The following is a 17,132-nucleotide window of genomic DNA, read 5'->3' as shown; positions in this document are numbered from 1 at the left end:
CCGGCCAAATCCCTTATCCGGATGAGCCCTGGTCCCAACTTGTCTGGATACGAGAGGTTCAACTGTATTTGCCAAGTGGAGATATTTACGATTAAAGGTCAAGAAAAATAAAGAGAATTATAAAAAGATATTTGCTTCTTTTGACCATAACTTCAAAAATATACATTTATATGTAGTGATAAATATAGCATTTAAAAGGTATTATTTTGTACTTTATGATAGAGGCCGTACTTCAAAATCTTCAAAAATGGACTTATCGGTTTTTGCAAACAAGCTCTTCGTATGTACTGAGCATTTGACACCTCTGAAGGTTAAGGAGGGTGGCCGACAAACCCCTCATACATGTGACTTTACCGTCTCGGGCGTGGTTTCTTCCATTTGGTATGTACACAGGAGGCAGGAGGAGGATCGGTTGCAGCAGCAGGAGGATGCCCTGCGGCGGGCGGAGGAGGAGAGGAAACAACAGGAGGAGCAGCAGAGGAAGGTGGAGCAGCAGGTGGGTGTGGTCCCCCCCCCCCCACCAGTGGGCGGGGTTGGATGCCGAGAAATGGTCATCCGTGCAGCTGTGGTGTGTGATGCTGTTTAGAAATTTTGTGAATTCTTGCCGTTGTGATTCTTCGGGTCATGTCATGGCTGTCTCAACCTCACACAGGATTTTTTTTTTTTTTCTATTATCAAATCATCTTACCACTGTGCAGTCTTATGCACTAATCAGTGGATTTGTAAATTGGAGTTAAACATTCTAAACTTTTATCCCAAGCAACCTCTAAACAGGTTAATTTCTAACTGGCATCATTTCACTATTTATTCACAACAAATGTTTAGTGAAAAAAACAATTACAAACACATGTTCTAACCATCAGAATGTGCCATAACCATCAGAACATGCCTTTGATATTCAATAAACAAAAGTAAATGTTGATCTTTATGAATCTATATAAACCTGTCGGCAACTTCAGCTCAAGTTTGTCACATGCTACTCGTTTGCCAATGCTATTTCAATGATTTTAAATGATTTTGCTAAAAACAAAAATAGTGCCTGTAAAACAGGGTCAATATCTTGCAGTGTGTGCGCCTCAGTATATTTCTATGTCTTGAAGAAGGCATACTTGAGGTTTACCGTTTCTGTCCCCATCTTTTATCCCAGCGCATGGAGGAGCAGCTGAGGAGACAGCAAGAAGAGACGGCCGCCGTCCGCCGCGCCCAGGAGGAACAGGCCGCCCGGCTAGCTGCTCAGGAAGAAGCGGCTCGCAAGGCGCGGGAGGAGCAAGAGGAGCGAGCCCGGAGGGAGGCGGAGGAGAGGCAGAAGGAGGCGGCCGAGAGGCATCGCCAGGAGATGCTGAGGTCAGTTCTTCTCACAGTTTGCAGTTCAACTACCCTTCCCACCCACCCCCCCCCCACCGTCTTCATTGGACCTTTCCAGGTCTTCGTATTGCACTTTTAAATGTCTTGAAGACTGTGGTGTAAAGTTGGGTTAGTTGGTCAATCATCACAAAATGCAAGCCTTGTTTTGTTTTCTTGTTCTGGTGCTCTTTAGCCAATCTTGTCACATCTGTGACCCTTCCCCCCCCCCCCCCCCCCCCCCCAAAAAAAAAAAAAAAATTCTCTTTACTGAGAGATGAAATGCAATTCGGCATTCATGTAAAGAAAATTCACACAAAGTTGTTATAATGTGCAATTTATCTACTCAGTGACTCCTTGAAGGTGTCTTGCTCTCAAGTACATCAGGAACTATCATTGTATGTCATTGCATGAACACTTATCAGTAATTCCACACATGTTGTCTCCAAATTTGCAAAATGTCTCTTTTTTCCAGCTGATGAAATAGCCAGCTGTGAGTAGACTGTCTCCCTATAGTCTGTGCAGATGTTTCGTGCAAATAAAAAGGAAGTTGTGTATCACAAATAATGGCTGCTCTGTCTCCAAGAAGTGATCACTTGCCGTTATGTATTTCAAGTTCATATGTCGGGGCGTTCAAACAACATTAAGTTTAAACAGCTGCAATTATACAATCAAGTGGAAGGGAGAAGTTACGTAGAAAGAAAATTAAAAGTTTTTAAAATTGTAAGCTTCTTTCCTTTTTGTCTCGCCCACCGGAGATGAAGGCGAGACTAAGGGATCCAAATGGCGCCCGTCCGTCGTCCGTCCGTCGTCTGTTCGTCGTCCGTCCGTCGTCCATCGTCCGTCACAAATGTTAAAGTTTACCTCCAAGACTCTCTTATGATGCATAACTTGGCAACTGTTACAGCAATGGCAGCCACACTTGGGTGATAGAAGCACTAGGGGTATCTTCATGTTATGGTGTTGTCGGAGGTCATGTGATGATGTCAAAGGTCATTTGAGGTCATATATTAAAGGACAAGTTCACCTTCATAAACATAAGGATTGAGAGAATGTAGCAATATTAGTAGAACACATCATTGAAAGTTTGAGGAAAATCAGACAATCCGTTCAAAAGTTATGAATTTTTGAAGTTTTTGTGCAGTACCCGCTGGATGAGAAGACTACTGCAGTGTATGAATAACTTAGATGTCACATGCGTACAAGAATATAAGGAAAATATAAAGAGAATTTCACAAAATTCCATCTTTTGAAAAAAGTACACATTCCCCTGACTCGTTACCGACACATGTTATGGGTAATATTATTCCCCCTGCCTTTAGAAAGAGGCAAGTCAAGTGCTCTTTTATTATGCGAAAAAAGTGAAAATACGTTGAATTTTCTTTAACATTTTCTTTATACTGTCGTACGCATATGACTCACAAGCTGTAGTAGTCTCCTCATCCAGCGGTTCCAACACAAAAATTTAAAAAATTCATAACTTTTGCATCGATTGTCCAATTTTCCTCAAACTTTCACTGATGTGTTCTACTAATATTGTTGCATTTTCTCAATCCTTATGTTTATGAAGGTGAACTTGTCCTTTAAAGAGTATGTGCAAGACTCTCTTTTCTATGTTAAAGTTTACCTGCAAGACTCTCTTTTGACAAATAACTTCACGTAAGTTGCTTGGATTACAACCTAACTTGGGTCATAGATGCACTGGGGGTACCTTCATGTTATGGTGCCGTTGGAGGTCACAGGATAAGGTCAAAGGTCATTTGAGGTCATACGTGAAAGTTTACTTGCAAGACTTATCACACGTAACTCGACACATGTTGCTACAATGGCAATCAAACTTGGGTGATGGATGCACTGGGGGTACCTTCATGTTATGGTGCCGTAAGAGGTCACATGATAGGGTCAAAGGTCATTTGAGGTCATACGTTAAAGTTTACTTGCAAGACTCTCTTATCACACGTAACTCAGCACATGTTGCTACAATGGCAATCAAATGTGGGTGATGGTAGATATCTCTTGGGAAGTTGAAGGTAACCACAAGGTCAAAGGTTACAGACGGGTCAACGAACTTTTAGGGCCCAATGTTAAGTTTTTAGGGCGCATTTCGTTTATGGCTCATAACTTTTGATCCCTTTGTCCGTTTGTGACCAAACTTGGATGGAAGATGTCCCTTGGGGAGGTGAAGGTCGTCACAAGGTCAAAGGTCACAGACAGGGGTCAACAAACTTTTAGGGCCCAATGTTATGTTTTCAGGGCGCGTTTTGATTGTGGCTCATAACTTTTGATCCCTATGTCCGTTTGTGACCACACTTGGACGGTAGATGTCCCTTGGGGAGTTAAAGGTCATCAAAAGGTCAAAGGTCACAGAAAGGGGTCAACAAATTTTTAGGGCCCAATGTTAATTTTTTATGGCGCGTTTCGATTATGGCTCATTACTTTTGATCCCTTTGTCCGTTTGTGACCAAACTTGGATGGTAAATGTCCCTTAAGGTGTTGAAGGTCACCACAAGGTCAAAGGTCATAAGCAGGTCAATTAACTTCTGGGAGTTATAAAAAAATATTGATTCCTTGTACGCGAATGGGCGAGACACAATTTGGCGATTGCCTTGTTTTTCACTTGTTTGGTTTTGGGGGCGATGGGTTGTATAGTTTTGCTTCGTTTTCTTTCAGTCTTTTTTTAATGTAAGGCTCTGATCATATTTTCAGATACTATATAGTACCTGACAAGAGATATTAACAATAGATAGTGAAATATCTAAATCTCTTCCTTGTATGGCGTATAAGGAACACGACATGCACCAAAGATTCAGTATACTGTGTACTATGCACTTTGTACAATAATGACCCTCTGAGTTATGAGTGTATTTCATGCCGTTGCGCAATAATTTGGTTACACAGGATTGCGCAATCTTTAGGGCAGGGTTTCTACACGCCAAGCCTGATTCTTGTATTGTGCAGTCTGAATTTGAGGAAGGGTTTGCAGTAGAATGGAGCTGTGATGTGCTTTTGGTTGTGCATGTGTGCCTGGATAAGATTGCCAATTACCTTGTGATTGCATTTGTGTTAATGGTTTGTGGAAAAGGCGCTGAAGATGACGTGAATCATTGATTAATCTGACTTGAATGCGGTGGAGAATCTGAACCACTCAACAAATTATGCAGAAGCAAAGTTTTCAGGTGTGATGGAGCAGGTAGGTCTTTTTGCTTAGTGAACAGTCAGCTCAAGTGATCTATGTGAGTAATGTTGTATTGAAACTAGGCGTCAGAATTTGCCTTTGCAGCAGTGTAAACCTGTCACATCAAATCTCAATTAGACTAATTTTGTAATGCGTTCAAATTCAAGGGCATTCTTACTCCAGAACCTGCCAGAAAGCAGTTGAAATCATCTGATTCTGTTAGGTTCATCTTAGTACTTACAATCTTATTTGCATGCTCTTCTTGTTCCTCTGATGAGCGATTCACAGGAAAGTTTTGTAATTGTTAGAAAACAGCACTTGGAATGTATTCATAAAAGCTCACAACTGTCACTAAATGTATTTTGGTGGAATATGACAATGTCTTCGTAATTTAAAAGGTAAAAAATTATCTACCATATGTTGGTCCTTATTCAATCTCTTTGATAAACAATTTTCAACACTTAGGCAACAAAACATTCAGCGGCAGCAGGAGACGCTCCAGAGGTTGCAGCAACAACAGCAGCAGCAACAGCAACAACAGCAGCAACCTAGTGTAAGTTTGAGCATTAGCTAGACCAGCTTTGGCTATTTGTGTTCCTTAATCTGTTTGTTCATGTTGAATTCCTTGTGATGAGAAAGTGATGAGATCTTTGCTGACAGTTTCGTTAGTTTAGCAAGTTCTAATCCTCTCTAAGATCTTTTGAGGATGTAATTTCAAATTCCAAGTGTGAATATTGTTGCTCACTTCCTTTTAGCAAGTTTTTTAGCATGTTAGCAACATTAGCAAGGGCACACCTTTGACGCAGTCTTTGGTTTTATGGCAAATTATTGTTCATCCAGATTCGCAAGTTTAGCTGACATTGTGTCATTGTATATATTGTGTGTAATAACACATAACTGTGTCAATATGTGTGTTTTGTTTGTTTTTTTCATTCCACTAATTTACATTCTTACATGTTAAAGGAAGTGCCTGTTATACCTTAGCTGTCTTATAATTGAATTGCCTCTTTTAACATGGCAACTGTGATGAGTTTTGTATGTTGTGTTCATCTAAGTATGGTATCTCCTGTAAAGCCAGAAACGTTCACGGTATGAAACTTTTGGGAATTGGAGCCAACAGCCTTTTTCATGGCATGAAACATTCATGAATTGCCACTGGCATTCAGTGCATCGTGTAGACAAAAACTGTCGCATGCATTTCACTTTTCTGAATCATGGCTCCTTGCAAAATTTGCAAAAGCTACATGCTCGTGAATATTTCTGGTTACAGTATATTGAAAAGACTTGTAGCGGTTTCTCTGAGACTGCTGTGAAAAATATATAAATAAATAAATAAATAAAAATCTGTTTGTTGCACTGATGTTGGTGTTCGTTTGTTATCAACTTCAAGTTGCCAAGCAGTGCCATGTGGGCACAGCGCAGCGCCGTTGCCACCTCGAGCAGCGGGCCAACCCTACAGCAGATCCAGAAACTCCAGCAGCAGCAAGAAGAACTGGAGAGACAAGAGGTACTGTGTCTTCACTTCTCATGATGTCCAATTAATAGTCTATTAAAGAGGAAATCCACCAAAAATGAAATGAAATTATGAAATCCTGATAAAAGTTCGGAGTGGATTTCTTCTTTAAGTCATCCGTCTTCCAGAGATGCTAACTGTTAATTTTATTTTGCAGTATTTTGTACAATTTGTTTGTTTTTGTTTTGTTTTGTTTTGTTTTGTTTTGTTTTGTTTAGTTCGGGGTTTTTTTTTTTTGGTTAAAAATGGTTTTCACCAAATTGTATTACTATACACATCTACTGTGGGAAAGGTAAAAATATTGTTTTTTCCCACCAAAAGTGTGCCTTTTCAACCCTGAGAATAGTGAAATACTATTCTGAAGGTTGGCATCCGGGTAATCTTCTCAGAGTGGCTTTCTTAACTGTACTTGTGTTTTGGCACTGAGAACAGCACCAGAGAAGACAGAAAAAGGCAAAACACCAAGTTCAGCAGACTTATTAGAGCTCCGCAAATCTGATGTGGCTGTTGAAAACCCAGAAAATTGTTGTCTGTGAAATTGCACATGTTACTTCTGTACGGACAGTCTGAAGAAGCATTGTTATACAACTTTTGTTCAATGGTCACATGTTGTTTAGGTCCCCTGAGCATATTTTTTTTTTTTTTACAAAAGCCGTGTTTTAGGAAATTCATTCAGAGAAAAATACACACATCGCAAGCAAAGTTATAGCTGCCTTCTGTAGGATGAATTGAAGTGACATCAGTTTGTGCTGATCATGATTATGTAGACATGCAATATATAGGTAGTCGTTACTGCTTGTTGGGAATTCTTTGGTCTCTGTCTTCAGAGAACTTGAAGAAATTAGGTGGAGATTGTGAATTGCATCACGTTGAATGAATCAGATTTTGAAAGCTTGCGTGGATTCAAATTTTGATCTGTATTTCGTGCTCCTCCACCTCCAGCGGCAGAAACAGCTGCAAGCGCAACTTCTACAACAAAAGCAGCAGCAACAGCAGCAGAATGCCCAGAGCAGGCCCGCTGGCTGGGGATCAAGCAACTCAAGGTGAGGGCGCCCTTTCCCCAACACATCATTTCACTCTATTCTGCTCTGTTCCCCTCCACCCTTATTTTGGCCAGTGACTTGAAACACCTGTCAGGAGTTCCTACTTGCATTTCTAATCCTACATTTCTTATATGCACAACCATTCCACAGACTCTTATAACAGATATTTATGACCCCGTTTACAGTGCGGGGCTGGGCCGAGCCGCGGCCGAGCCTGGCATCAATTGCGGGGCCGAGCCCAGTTTACACTGAAGCGGGGCTGGGCCAAGCCGCGGCCAAGCCGCGGCCAAGCCGCGGCCTCGCCTCGCACTGTAAACGGGGTCATAGTGAAATCGAGGGAGAAGTATCTGCCCAAATTTTAATGGAAAAACCAACCTATTCCAAGGTACATGTAGCAAGCTCTTATCAATGTTAGTGATGCACATAGTATTGTTTGGGGTGACATGGACAGCAAGTACATGTAATAATTGTTTGTGTTGACACTGATCACAATGTTCACCCATCAATAGTCGAACTAAGGTATGCATGTGTTTGTTACATCCACCAGTGTGAACCAGACCACCAAGTCCTTGAGGGAGATTCAGGAGGAGCAAGCAAGGCAGCAGATGGAGCGAGGACAAGCCAAGCAGAATGTGCAGAACAAGGTAGGCTTGTTCTGTTCTTTACCAACCCTGCTAGATCTCCCTTATTCTCCTGGAGGCTCCCTTTACCCATTCCTCCTGCAATTCTCTGAGCAGCGTCAATGCCCCCAAACGAGATTCGTTTTGCCTATTGACAGAGAACGGACATGTTGGTAATCCGCCTATGCGAAAACAGCCAAGCGTTGCGTGCATCCCTTTCCAAGATCAACTGCATGTGCCATTAAGGTGTGAATCGAGCATGCGTTGATGGGCTCACAAATTCTTTTGTTATACAGTACACTATAAAAACACCCAAATGAAGCCAGCGAAAGCAAAAATCTAGTGAGCTAAGATGTCTAAGTATGTCTTCATACAAGTTTTATAGCAAAACAAGCACATCACTACGTTAGAAAAAGTTAACTTATACAAAAATACATGCAGCTTTGATATGGGATACATGCAGTTTTGAAACGGGGAGAAACAACTTATACTGATAGAAGAATCTCTAGTCTTGCAATCAAAGTTATTTTTCTCGTCAGCATAACAGAAATAAACATGAATTTAGGCCACAAATGCAGACACTCCTGTTTACATTTTAGGAACATGGTATACCAGGTTTCCATAAGGCGGGAATGGGTTCGCTCTCAAGGTCTGAATTCTTCCTGTTCTGAAAAGAGAATTTAAAGGCCTTTTTTATTTGGGAATCATTATATTCCCGCCAAATGAAGTTACAGGTGGTTTATAATTCCGCACAGCATAACCTGGGTTACCGCCATACCCCGTGTTACAGCATTATGTAGTACCACCTCGTGTTCTAAGATGTACAGTTACACACTGCTATCATGGCTCCCCAATTTTAGCAATCTGGAGATAATGATCACAGTGCTAATTCATCCTTTGTCATGACATGTTTAACATTATTACAATAATGATGATGATGATAAACATTTATAAAATTTTATGTTATTATAGTTTTGGACAGTACTTCAAAAGGAGTGTTCATGCTTCTTTTCACAAGAGTACTGTTTTTGTGGTGCTTTTTCCATGTAGTTTCAAAGTTTAGTCTTAAATTTCTCTCTCTCTCTAATTTTTCAGATTACATGCATTTCATTGTGGCTTGTGTTTGGTTACATTTTGTACATTTTACTTGTATTTTAAGTCAACTTCTGTAATGCAAAACAGCAAACTTCACAGAGTGTTTTGTGTCCTAATTCTCTCCTCTCTAACGCCTACCATCCCGACTGGACAGGGCATGACGTTTTCTTCGGCTGCCGTGTGGGGAGGCGGTGCAAACACCTCCCTGGCCTGGTCAGGGGAGCATCCGGGGGGCAACGTGTGGGGCGACCAGCCCCGGACAGTGTCCTCCTCCTCAGCTAACATGGGTTTCTGGGACGAGTGTGCTCGGGACAGCGTCAGCAAGTCCACGTGAGTCGCACCAGATAACGATTTCAGCCGTGGCCACTTCGAAAATGTCCCTGATATCAAGCTCTACTGTATATCCCCATGTCTCTGATTTCAAGCTCCATATCCATAATGTCCCTGATATCGAGCATTTCAGTGCTTAAAGGGATAGTACAGTATTGGTGGAGATGAGAATTGGGCTTTTAACTTTTTGCGAGATACCAAGAAAACACTTATGATATAGTGCAGAGCATACCATTTTAAGAGGAATTCAAAGTTTATTTGATGAAAATCGGGTTTGGAATGACTGAAACATCCAAAAACAAAGTAAAACAAAGCGATCGTAATAAAGTGTGGGTCCCACACTTTATTAGAATCGCTCTTTTTTGGATATCTTGACCATTTCAAAGCCAATTTTCATCAAATAAACATTGAATTCCTCATAGAATTACATGCTCTTTCATATTTCATAAAAGGTTTCTCATTATTTCACCAAAAAATGTTAGAAACCCGAAATTAGGTCTCAACCAAAACTGTAAGATCCCTTTAAGTCCTAGTGGACAGGCATTGAAAAGCATTTTACATCGATTCATCCTGTGTTTTATTTTTGTTTGATTGTTCCATTTTGTTTAGCTCAGATTGGTTTTCACTGAAAGGCAACCGCTGAAAGGAGGTCACATATAGAAAATGCTCAATAGAAATGATATCAGAAGTGATCGATGCGATTAGGGGAAAAAAATTCTCCATTGTTAGGACCTCTAATGCAAGTATTATTTCCAGTAGATTAGCAGATGGAAGTTGAATAGATGGATTCTGAATATCAGCATCCTGTCCTCTTTAGGTGATGAAGATACAAAAATGTTAACAAAAACAGTTTTTATAAAAAGGTGTATGCATGTGACAGTATGTTCAGTCTTTTCTGTTGTAAGAACATCATAGACAGTATTGTCCTATATGAATATGGAAAAAGGACAGTAAAACTGTTCATTGAGTTTTCTTGCAGTGCCAGTGTTGTATACTTTTGTGTTTTGTTACAGTGTAGAGGGGACACTCTCACTTGATTAATCGTGTAGAGTTAGGCAATAGAGGGCAGTCTTCATTTATTTTGCCAAAATGTGACATACTCGTCTGAAGTCATGTACACACTTATATGTTTGTATGAATATTTTTTTTTTCCATTTTCCTCTGCTCTGCACAGAAATAGCAATTTCCCCACCCTGCGAAGTGCATCTGCCAACATCACCACCAGTGCCCCGACGGTGCGGAGTCAAGCCCCAATCAACAGCAGCAAGGGGAGATCCAAGGAGGAGGTGAGGTCACGAGGTCACGAGGTCAAACACTCACAATGTCACGACAGCCTCAGTGGTTTTTACATGATAGTTGGCTGGGAAAAATTGTTAGGATCGTTTCTCTGCAGCCAACATTGTGCAACGAATGCACGTAACGTTTTCTCTGCAGGGACTTTGTGTGTTTGTCTGTATATTTGTTTGTATGTGTCTATGTATGTGTGTTGCGGACAAATTGATAGGTAGAAAAGTCACAGGAATTGGAGGGTTGTGAATCATTGGAGGCAATGTGGTATAGTGGATGAGAGTCTAGACCTTCAAACAAAGCACCCTAAGTTCAAATTTTCTGTGAAGTGCTCACCATTTTAAACAGTTATTTTACCCATAATGTCCTTCCCCACCCCCCGACACAGATGTATGAATGGTAAACCGGTAAAGCTGGGGTAAATGACGACAACTCTTTATGCCATATATTTAGCGAGTCTAATTTATCGCGAATCAGGACTTCACGACAATTTTTGCGAGTATTTAAGTTCGCGATTGTGGAGTACAGTACTGAACAGAGAAATGTACATGTATACGTGCATGGCACATTCCTGTCGGGATTAGAGTTCGTATTTTTGCATGCGTTTAAATTTGCAAGTATCACCTGACACGCGAAATTTGCAAAATATTTGGCGTATACAGTACCTGTATGGGTGCAAAATATTTGGCGTGTACAGTACCTGTATGGGTGCAAAACCATTTGTCTCATTTTGTGTCTGTACACTTCCAGGAAACAGTAAGGAAGCTGTTCCAGAGCAATCTGCCGTCAGCAACCACTGAGTTTGGCCAGTGGTGTGAGATGGAGCTGAAGAGAATGAGGTCACCTGTTGACAGTAAGTCTTTCATTATGAGGCCGACAGGTCCTTAGTCCCATACCATTACTTCCATGTTGCAAAGGAGTCAAGTGCATTAGAGGCCCAGTGAGTCACGCTGAGCAATGTTATGTGTTACCATACTGTCTTCTGTAGTAAAGGCAGAACAATCTGTCCCTTGAATAGGACATTACAGAATGTTCTGTGTGTGAGAGAGTCACGACCCGCGCACATGAAAGATCTCGCATCATTCCTTCATCGCAAAGAACAGGATTCAAAACCCAGTGAAGTTGTAAACTGTACTCCAACCGGAAGAAGAGTAGAAGAATGTTGACAGTCAATCTTTTCTGCTGTGCAAAACCTTTGATTCAGTGCAATATTGAATGAGGAATCGTGCTGTCTGAAAGGCCACTTTGACAAGTCCTTAGTCCAATACATTTGCTTTCAGGTTGTGAGATTAAAAGTTTGACTGCATCCATAGTCCTGCACCCTTAAGAGATTTGGAAGTCATATAGGCTTGGTGATATGACCACTGAAGTTAGGCTGCATATGAATATCAATCTCTATGCTCTCTACAGAATGTCTAAAGAAAAAAACAAACAAACAAGCATATTTTTAGCAGAACCATGTGTAATGTTGGACATTGCTTCTCTAGGAAAGAAAAAAAAGTTGAAATGGACGTCTTTCTTTTGTTCCACTGCGTCTTTCAGTCTCCACCTTCGTGTCATTCCTGCAAGACATTGATTCGCCATACGAGGTCCACGACTACATCAAGATGTACCTCGGCGAGTCTCGCGAGAGCACAGAGTTCGCCCGCCAGTTCGTAGAGCGGCGCAACAGACAGAGGGAGCAGCAGCAGCGGCAGCAGAAGGACATGGTAGGGCGCCCTCGCTGTCATACCAATGTGACATTTCGTAAGAGATTACAAATGAGTCACGGAATGAAAAAAAAAACTGAAAGAAGCTATTTAAAGGATAATGAATCCCAAATATATACGTGGATTGAGTGAATGCAGCAATATGAACACATTGGTGAAGTTTTATGAAAATCGGACAATCTGCTCTAAAAAGCAGTAGATGACAGGATCGAGTCCCACTGGTTCCTTTTTTTCCCGACATGTTTGTAAATTTACAGATCAGCAGTTGCGATCTTAACAAATTAAATTTGTAGAGGAAGACAAATTTAAGAAACTCACACCTGAACCTTCACCCCTCTAAATAATATCTTTCTTTTGTAAACATTTAATCTGCTCTAAAGATATGAATTCTTGTAGTTTCGGTACATCTATCGCTGGAATAAGAAGACTGCAACAATTTGTTATATGTCAAACATGAACAACTATATAAAGAAAACAAACAAACGGAAAATCCATAAAAGTTAGTATCATGAAAAGTATGCATTCCTTCCACTTTTGACTGACATGAATTTAGGTTGATATTATTTCCCCTGCCTTCTGAAAGAGTTAAGCCAAGAGTTTGTTTTGTTTTGTTTTGTTTTGTTCTGTTCTGTTTTTATGCCTCCGCCAAGAAGTGTCGCCGGAGGCATTATTTGATTGTGCTAGAGAAGTGATAATATGTTGAATTTCACAGAATGCCCAATTTTTCTCAAACTTTGCCGATGTGTCCTGCTAATATTGCCGCATTTACTAACTTCATATACATATGAATATTTGGGTTTTATTGTCCTTTAACCCTTATTGGATAGAAGGGTTAAGGAGTGGTGAAATTCACCCCATTCCAGCCATTCCCTGCACCCCTCACCCTCATTCATCACCAAGATGCATATTAAGGGGTGCAATGCCGGAGGGGGAGGGGGGTTTGGAATACATGCAGGTGAGACTTGGGACTCCCTTGTCTGTAAATATGAAAAAACCTTGTTCATAAAGGAAAAAGACCCACCTGCTACAGTGTGGTTGTTGAGCGTGGTCTATAGATGACATGTTCAAAGACCATTATAGTTTGGTGACAAGGGTGATTTCTGCAGCCATTGCGATGGGATTGAAGTCTCAAAAATTTGGTCTTCCGTAAATGATGTCGAGGGTGCCCATGTAGCCAATTTTAGCTTGTCAGCCAGTCACAATAAACCTCCCTTGCAAGGAAATTTCATATGTGTGGCGTCCTCAAGATTATTGGTGTATTTGTCTGCCAAAAAATTACTCAAATGAGTTTCTTCCAGTGAATTTTTGTTATCGCGACTTCACCTTCCTCCCGAATTACAGTTCTTGTGCATTGTTTCACTAGTGCCTGGTTTTGTCTGCATTATAGATTCTTCCTCTGTTTCATTTATCCATTTGTTGAGAATCGAGTTGTCTGAATGCGTTCAATTATGTGCTTCAAACAGTCTGTAGTGTGCAACTATCAAATCATTTCTCTTATAAGTTTTGCTGAACTGACAATCATCTTCAGCAGTACATGTCTAGTGTCCCTGAAAACTGACGGGAAGTAGTCGTATGTCGCTTTCTTGCGCTAACTCATGTTTTTCTCTATCCAGCCTCTGTAGTGAGCAGAAACACAAACATTTGCCCCCAATCTCGTTCCTGCAACAATACGATGCCAAAACTCAACCTGCGCTCTCTCTCTCGTTTTGTTTTTGTAGTTGGTAATCTCTGACTTACTCATGAAGAGATAAACAGATGAAATAAGGTGAATGACTTTTCAATAAAGCACTATGATTTCTTGACATGAGAAAATTCTGCTTTTTTTCTCTCTCTTTTTTATTTTTTAAGATGAAATATTACATGATGCAATGCTTTGTACAGTCTGCAGGTTATTTTGATTGATCAATTATTTATGTAGATGCGAGCTTAAGTCATGTGCATGCCATTTTTAGCACTCATGATTGTTCTTTCATTTGATGCCGGAAACATAAATCTTTGGCCATTATACTAGAAACCATTGGTTCCTGTTTGAAAAAAAGCTGCTGTAGTATGATTGATCATGTCAGTAGCAGTTGTTTGGTCATCCTTTTCTTGGCAGCATGTTTAAGAACAGGAAAAAGAAGATTACTCGTGGGGACCTCAGAGCTGAAATTTTGTGCCATGGTGTTTTGTTTTGTTATTTACAATCATGGCCAAAATATATTATCCATATTTATGCTGATTTGGATCATGACTACTTGTGATATGTTGGCTTTCATGTGAGAACCTTGTCTCTAAATGCAGAAGAAAATATGTGTTTGCTGTCAAGGCAAATGTCATTGGGGGGAAAAAAAATTGAAACTAATGTCATATTTTGTAATCAATTTCACTTGTCTACATGCCTTTGATTTATAAGATTTTACTTCTATCAGATGTTAATGATGGGGGGGGGGGGGGGGGGGGGGGCGGGGGGGATAGTTTGTAGTTACAATTGCCGAGATAGATGCTATATTAACTGTACAGTTTGCACTCTAAAAATACATCTGTTTTCTTTTTACAATGTTTATTCAGACACTGACGCTATCAACTAAAAAATGAATTAAATAGAATAGATTTATGATCCTTCCCAGGAAATAGCTGCTTGTAGAAAAATTTCTTTGTAGTAGCTTCTGCAAAGTTAGTATAAGGTGAAGATGCGGCACTCTTTATTTTTAATTCTCAAATTTGATAGTTTTCGTCAGTCTCGGCATCACTCCGTGTGGTGTGTTTCACCAAACATGAATATTGGACGAAAGGGATGTATTCTTAGGTAATGCTGAAGTGTTTTGTGGTACGTCTCAAACTAACGGTTACCTTTACATTGTGTATTCCCCTCCTCCCGTCCTTCCTCCATCCTTTTCCTTCTTTCTGCGCTTCTCTAACCTGCTTACTCTTCCCCCTTCCTCATTGAATCTGATCCGTCTCGACACTTTGTCACTCTTTCATGCTCTACTCGGATCCATGCGTCACGTTGATCAATTTCTGTAAATTGTTGAACATGCACCTCCTTTAACCTGTTTTTCGGTGGATTTTAAATACCTGTTGTTTATGGCTCTTTTCACACGCCCCGTCTCTGTCTCTGTCTCCGATTTTCACGTTTGTTTCAATTTCTTCTTTAATTCGCCACATATACTCTCTTGAATTCTGTGTACTTCTCCGTGGCACTGTATCACTCTCGTCAATCTTATCATCCATCTCAATGTTACTCACTTTTCTCTTGCTCTCTATATCTCTCATTTGTATCCCTCTTTCCTGTCTAATTTTGTTATGTTTCCTTTTCCCTCTCATCTTATCTCCCGTATATTTCTGGGGGTTTTCTTTCTTGCTGTGCTTGTATCTGTCAAATGCATTCCAATCTTACGTCTTTTGGCTTGATTCATCTTTTCTTTCCTGCAATTCGATCGTCAATCACCTCCACCTCATCTCACCGTCCATCTTCTGATATTTCCTTCATCATGTCTGCTCTTCTCTCTGTCACCTCTCCCAACTCTCCCTCGCTCCCTCACTCCCTCTTTCTCTTTGCTCCTTCCCCATGCCCCTCCCCCTTTCCGCAAAACAGGAGTCTGCTTGGCTGGGTACGAAGTCCGGCATCCCGGGACATCCGTCGGCAGTCGTCTCCTCGGCTGCAGCCCAGATGGGAGACTGGGAGACCGAGGCACGCAGGAACAACCGCAAGCAGAAAAAGAAGATGCAGCGGGTCGACCCTAGCATCCTTGGCTTCAGCGTGAACGCAGCGGAGCGCATCAACATGGGCGAGATTCAGACCATCGACGACTGAGCACGCTTGCTCCGATCCGCTGGAGCCGCTTCCGTCCTGAGGGAGAAAGGGCTTCGAAACGGCAACAATCGTGGTAGCTTTGGCTCATCTGTGATTCCTTTAATAGCCTTCAACAAAACACAGACACAAAAAAAATCAGAATGAGCATGAAGAGATATCCGACAGGCACCAAATAAGGCAAGATGAATGAAAGAGGTAAACTTCAGCTCAAGCGGTCGGAATCCAGTCAAGCAGAGACTCAATATTGGGAGGTGCTCCGTATGAGATATGCTTGAATGATTTGCAACAGTGGCAGTCATCTGCAGATTACTAGTGACCTAACAACAGGGTAGCGGGTGCCTGCTCAGACATTAACTTGGGTGTAGGTGTATCATGCCGGTCGCCATGCATGGCAGGCTAACGTTCTTGCAGGTCAACACAGACTGATTGAGATATTATGCCTGATGGAATGCTGCCAAGAGCCATTGTGTGTATGTGTGTGCGTGAACTCTGAAAAGAGTCATGGAAAGATGGCTGTAACCCCCAAGCAAGAGGAATGCATTTCCTTGGTTGCGTTACACCAGATTTTTTTTTTTTTTTTTTTGCTCAGGCACTGCCGATGGGTCACCTTGGTTTGGCGTTTGCCCAGCAGCTGACCAAGTACTGGACGTTTATCAACTCAAAGAGATTTCAGAGAAGCTTGTGCGTGATGAGGCTACCGAGATTGAATCGTACAATCTGTGCTAAAAAAAAAAAGAAAAAAAAGTTTGGCGCTTGCCCAAAGACGGATGAAAGGGGTGTGAAGCCATCGTGAAGAACTTCTGTACACTGAGCCATGATCACTCTTTATTATTATGGCGACCGAATGGGATTGTCTTTAGTGACAAGTGTAATTTGCTCTTTGCAAACGAGAGCAAGAGTCAAAGATATTTCCACAATGGACTGTAAGTGGAACAAAATCGATCATGAAATGCCATTTCTTAATGGCACCAGGAGTCATTCAAGTTTTCGAGTGGGAAGTACGGAAACTGTTAGCATAGACCAGCGATTCATTCCAAAGAAGAAACTATGCCAGTCGTGCCAAATTAAAAACAGGGATGTATTATGATAGTACAAAAGTTTATAGGAATAGATAGACATGAGGTTATTATATCCTATTAAGTGTTTATGTGCTCTACTTTGAAATAGAACAAAAAAAGGAAGGCAGATGTGGAAATAATTGTTAATAACTTTCTTGCTTTGAA

The 17,132-nt window shown here is 41.0% G+C and overlaps 1 protein-coding gene across 1 annotated transcript in view; it reads left to right on the top strand.

The window, feature by feature from the left end:
* Positions 1 to 15,909, top strand: part of LOC139742736 (uncharacterized) — a 39,593-nt gene extending 23,684 nt beyond the window's left edge. The window contains exons 15-25 of the mRNA XM_071653260.1: positions 394 to 502; positions 1,148 to 1,344; positions 4,982 to 5,069; positions 5,907 to 6,023; positions 6,972 to 7,072; positions 7,605 to 7,716; positions 8,942 to 9,117; positions 10,292 to 10,403; positions 11,155 to 11,257; positions 11,947 to 12,113; positions 15,691 to 15,909. Of these exons, the coding sequence (XP_071509361.1) occupies positions 394 to 502; positions 1,148 to 1,344; positions 4,982 to 5,069; positions 5,907 to 6,023; positions 6,972 to 7,072; positions 7,605 to 7,716; positions 8,942 to 9,117; positions 10,292 to 10,403; positions 11,155 to 11,257; positions 11,947 to 12,113; positions 15,691 to 15,909 (1,501 nt within the window). The remainder of the gene's footprint in view (positions 1 to 393; positions 503 to 1,147; positions 1,345 to 4,981; positions 5,070 to 5,906; positions 6,024 to 6,971; positions 7,073 to 7,604; positions 7,717 to 8,941; positions 9,118 to 10,291; positions 10,404 to 11,154; positions 11,258 to 11,946; positions 12,114 to 15,690) is intronic.
* The last annotated feature ends 1,223 nt before the right edge of the window (positions 15,910 to 17,132 follow it).

Source organism: Diadema antillarum, unplaced genomic scaffold (assembly GCF_040938485.1).
Source record: "Diadema antillarum isolate AM-2024a unplaced genomic scaffold, OU_Dant_1.0 seq00001018_RagTag, whole genome shotgun sequence".
Taxonomy (NCBI): domain Eukaryota; kingdom Metazoa; phylum Echinodermata; class Echinoidea; order Diadematoida; family Diadematidae; genus Diadema; species Diadema antillarum.
Note: the sequence above shows the minus strand (reverse complement) of the source record. Positions and strands in the feature narration are given on the sequence as shown.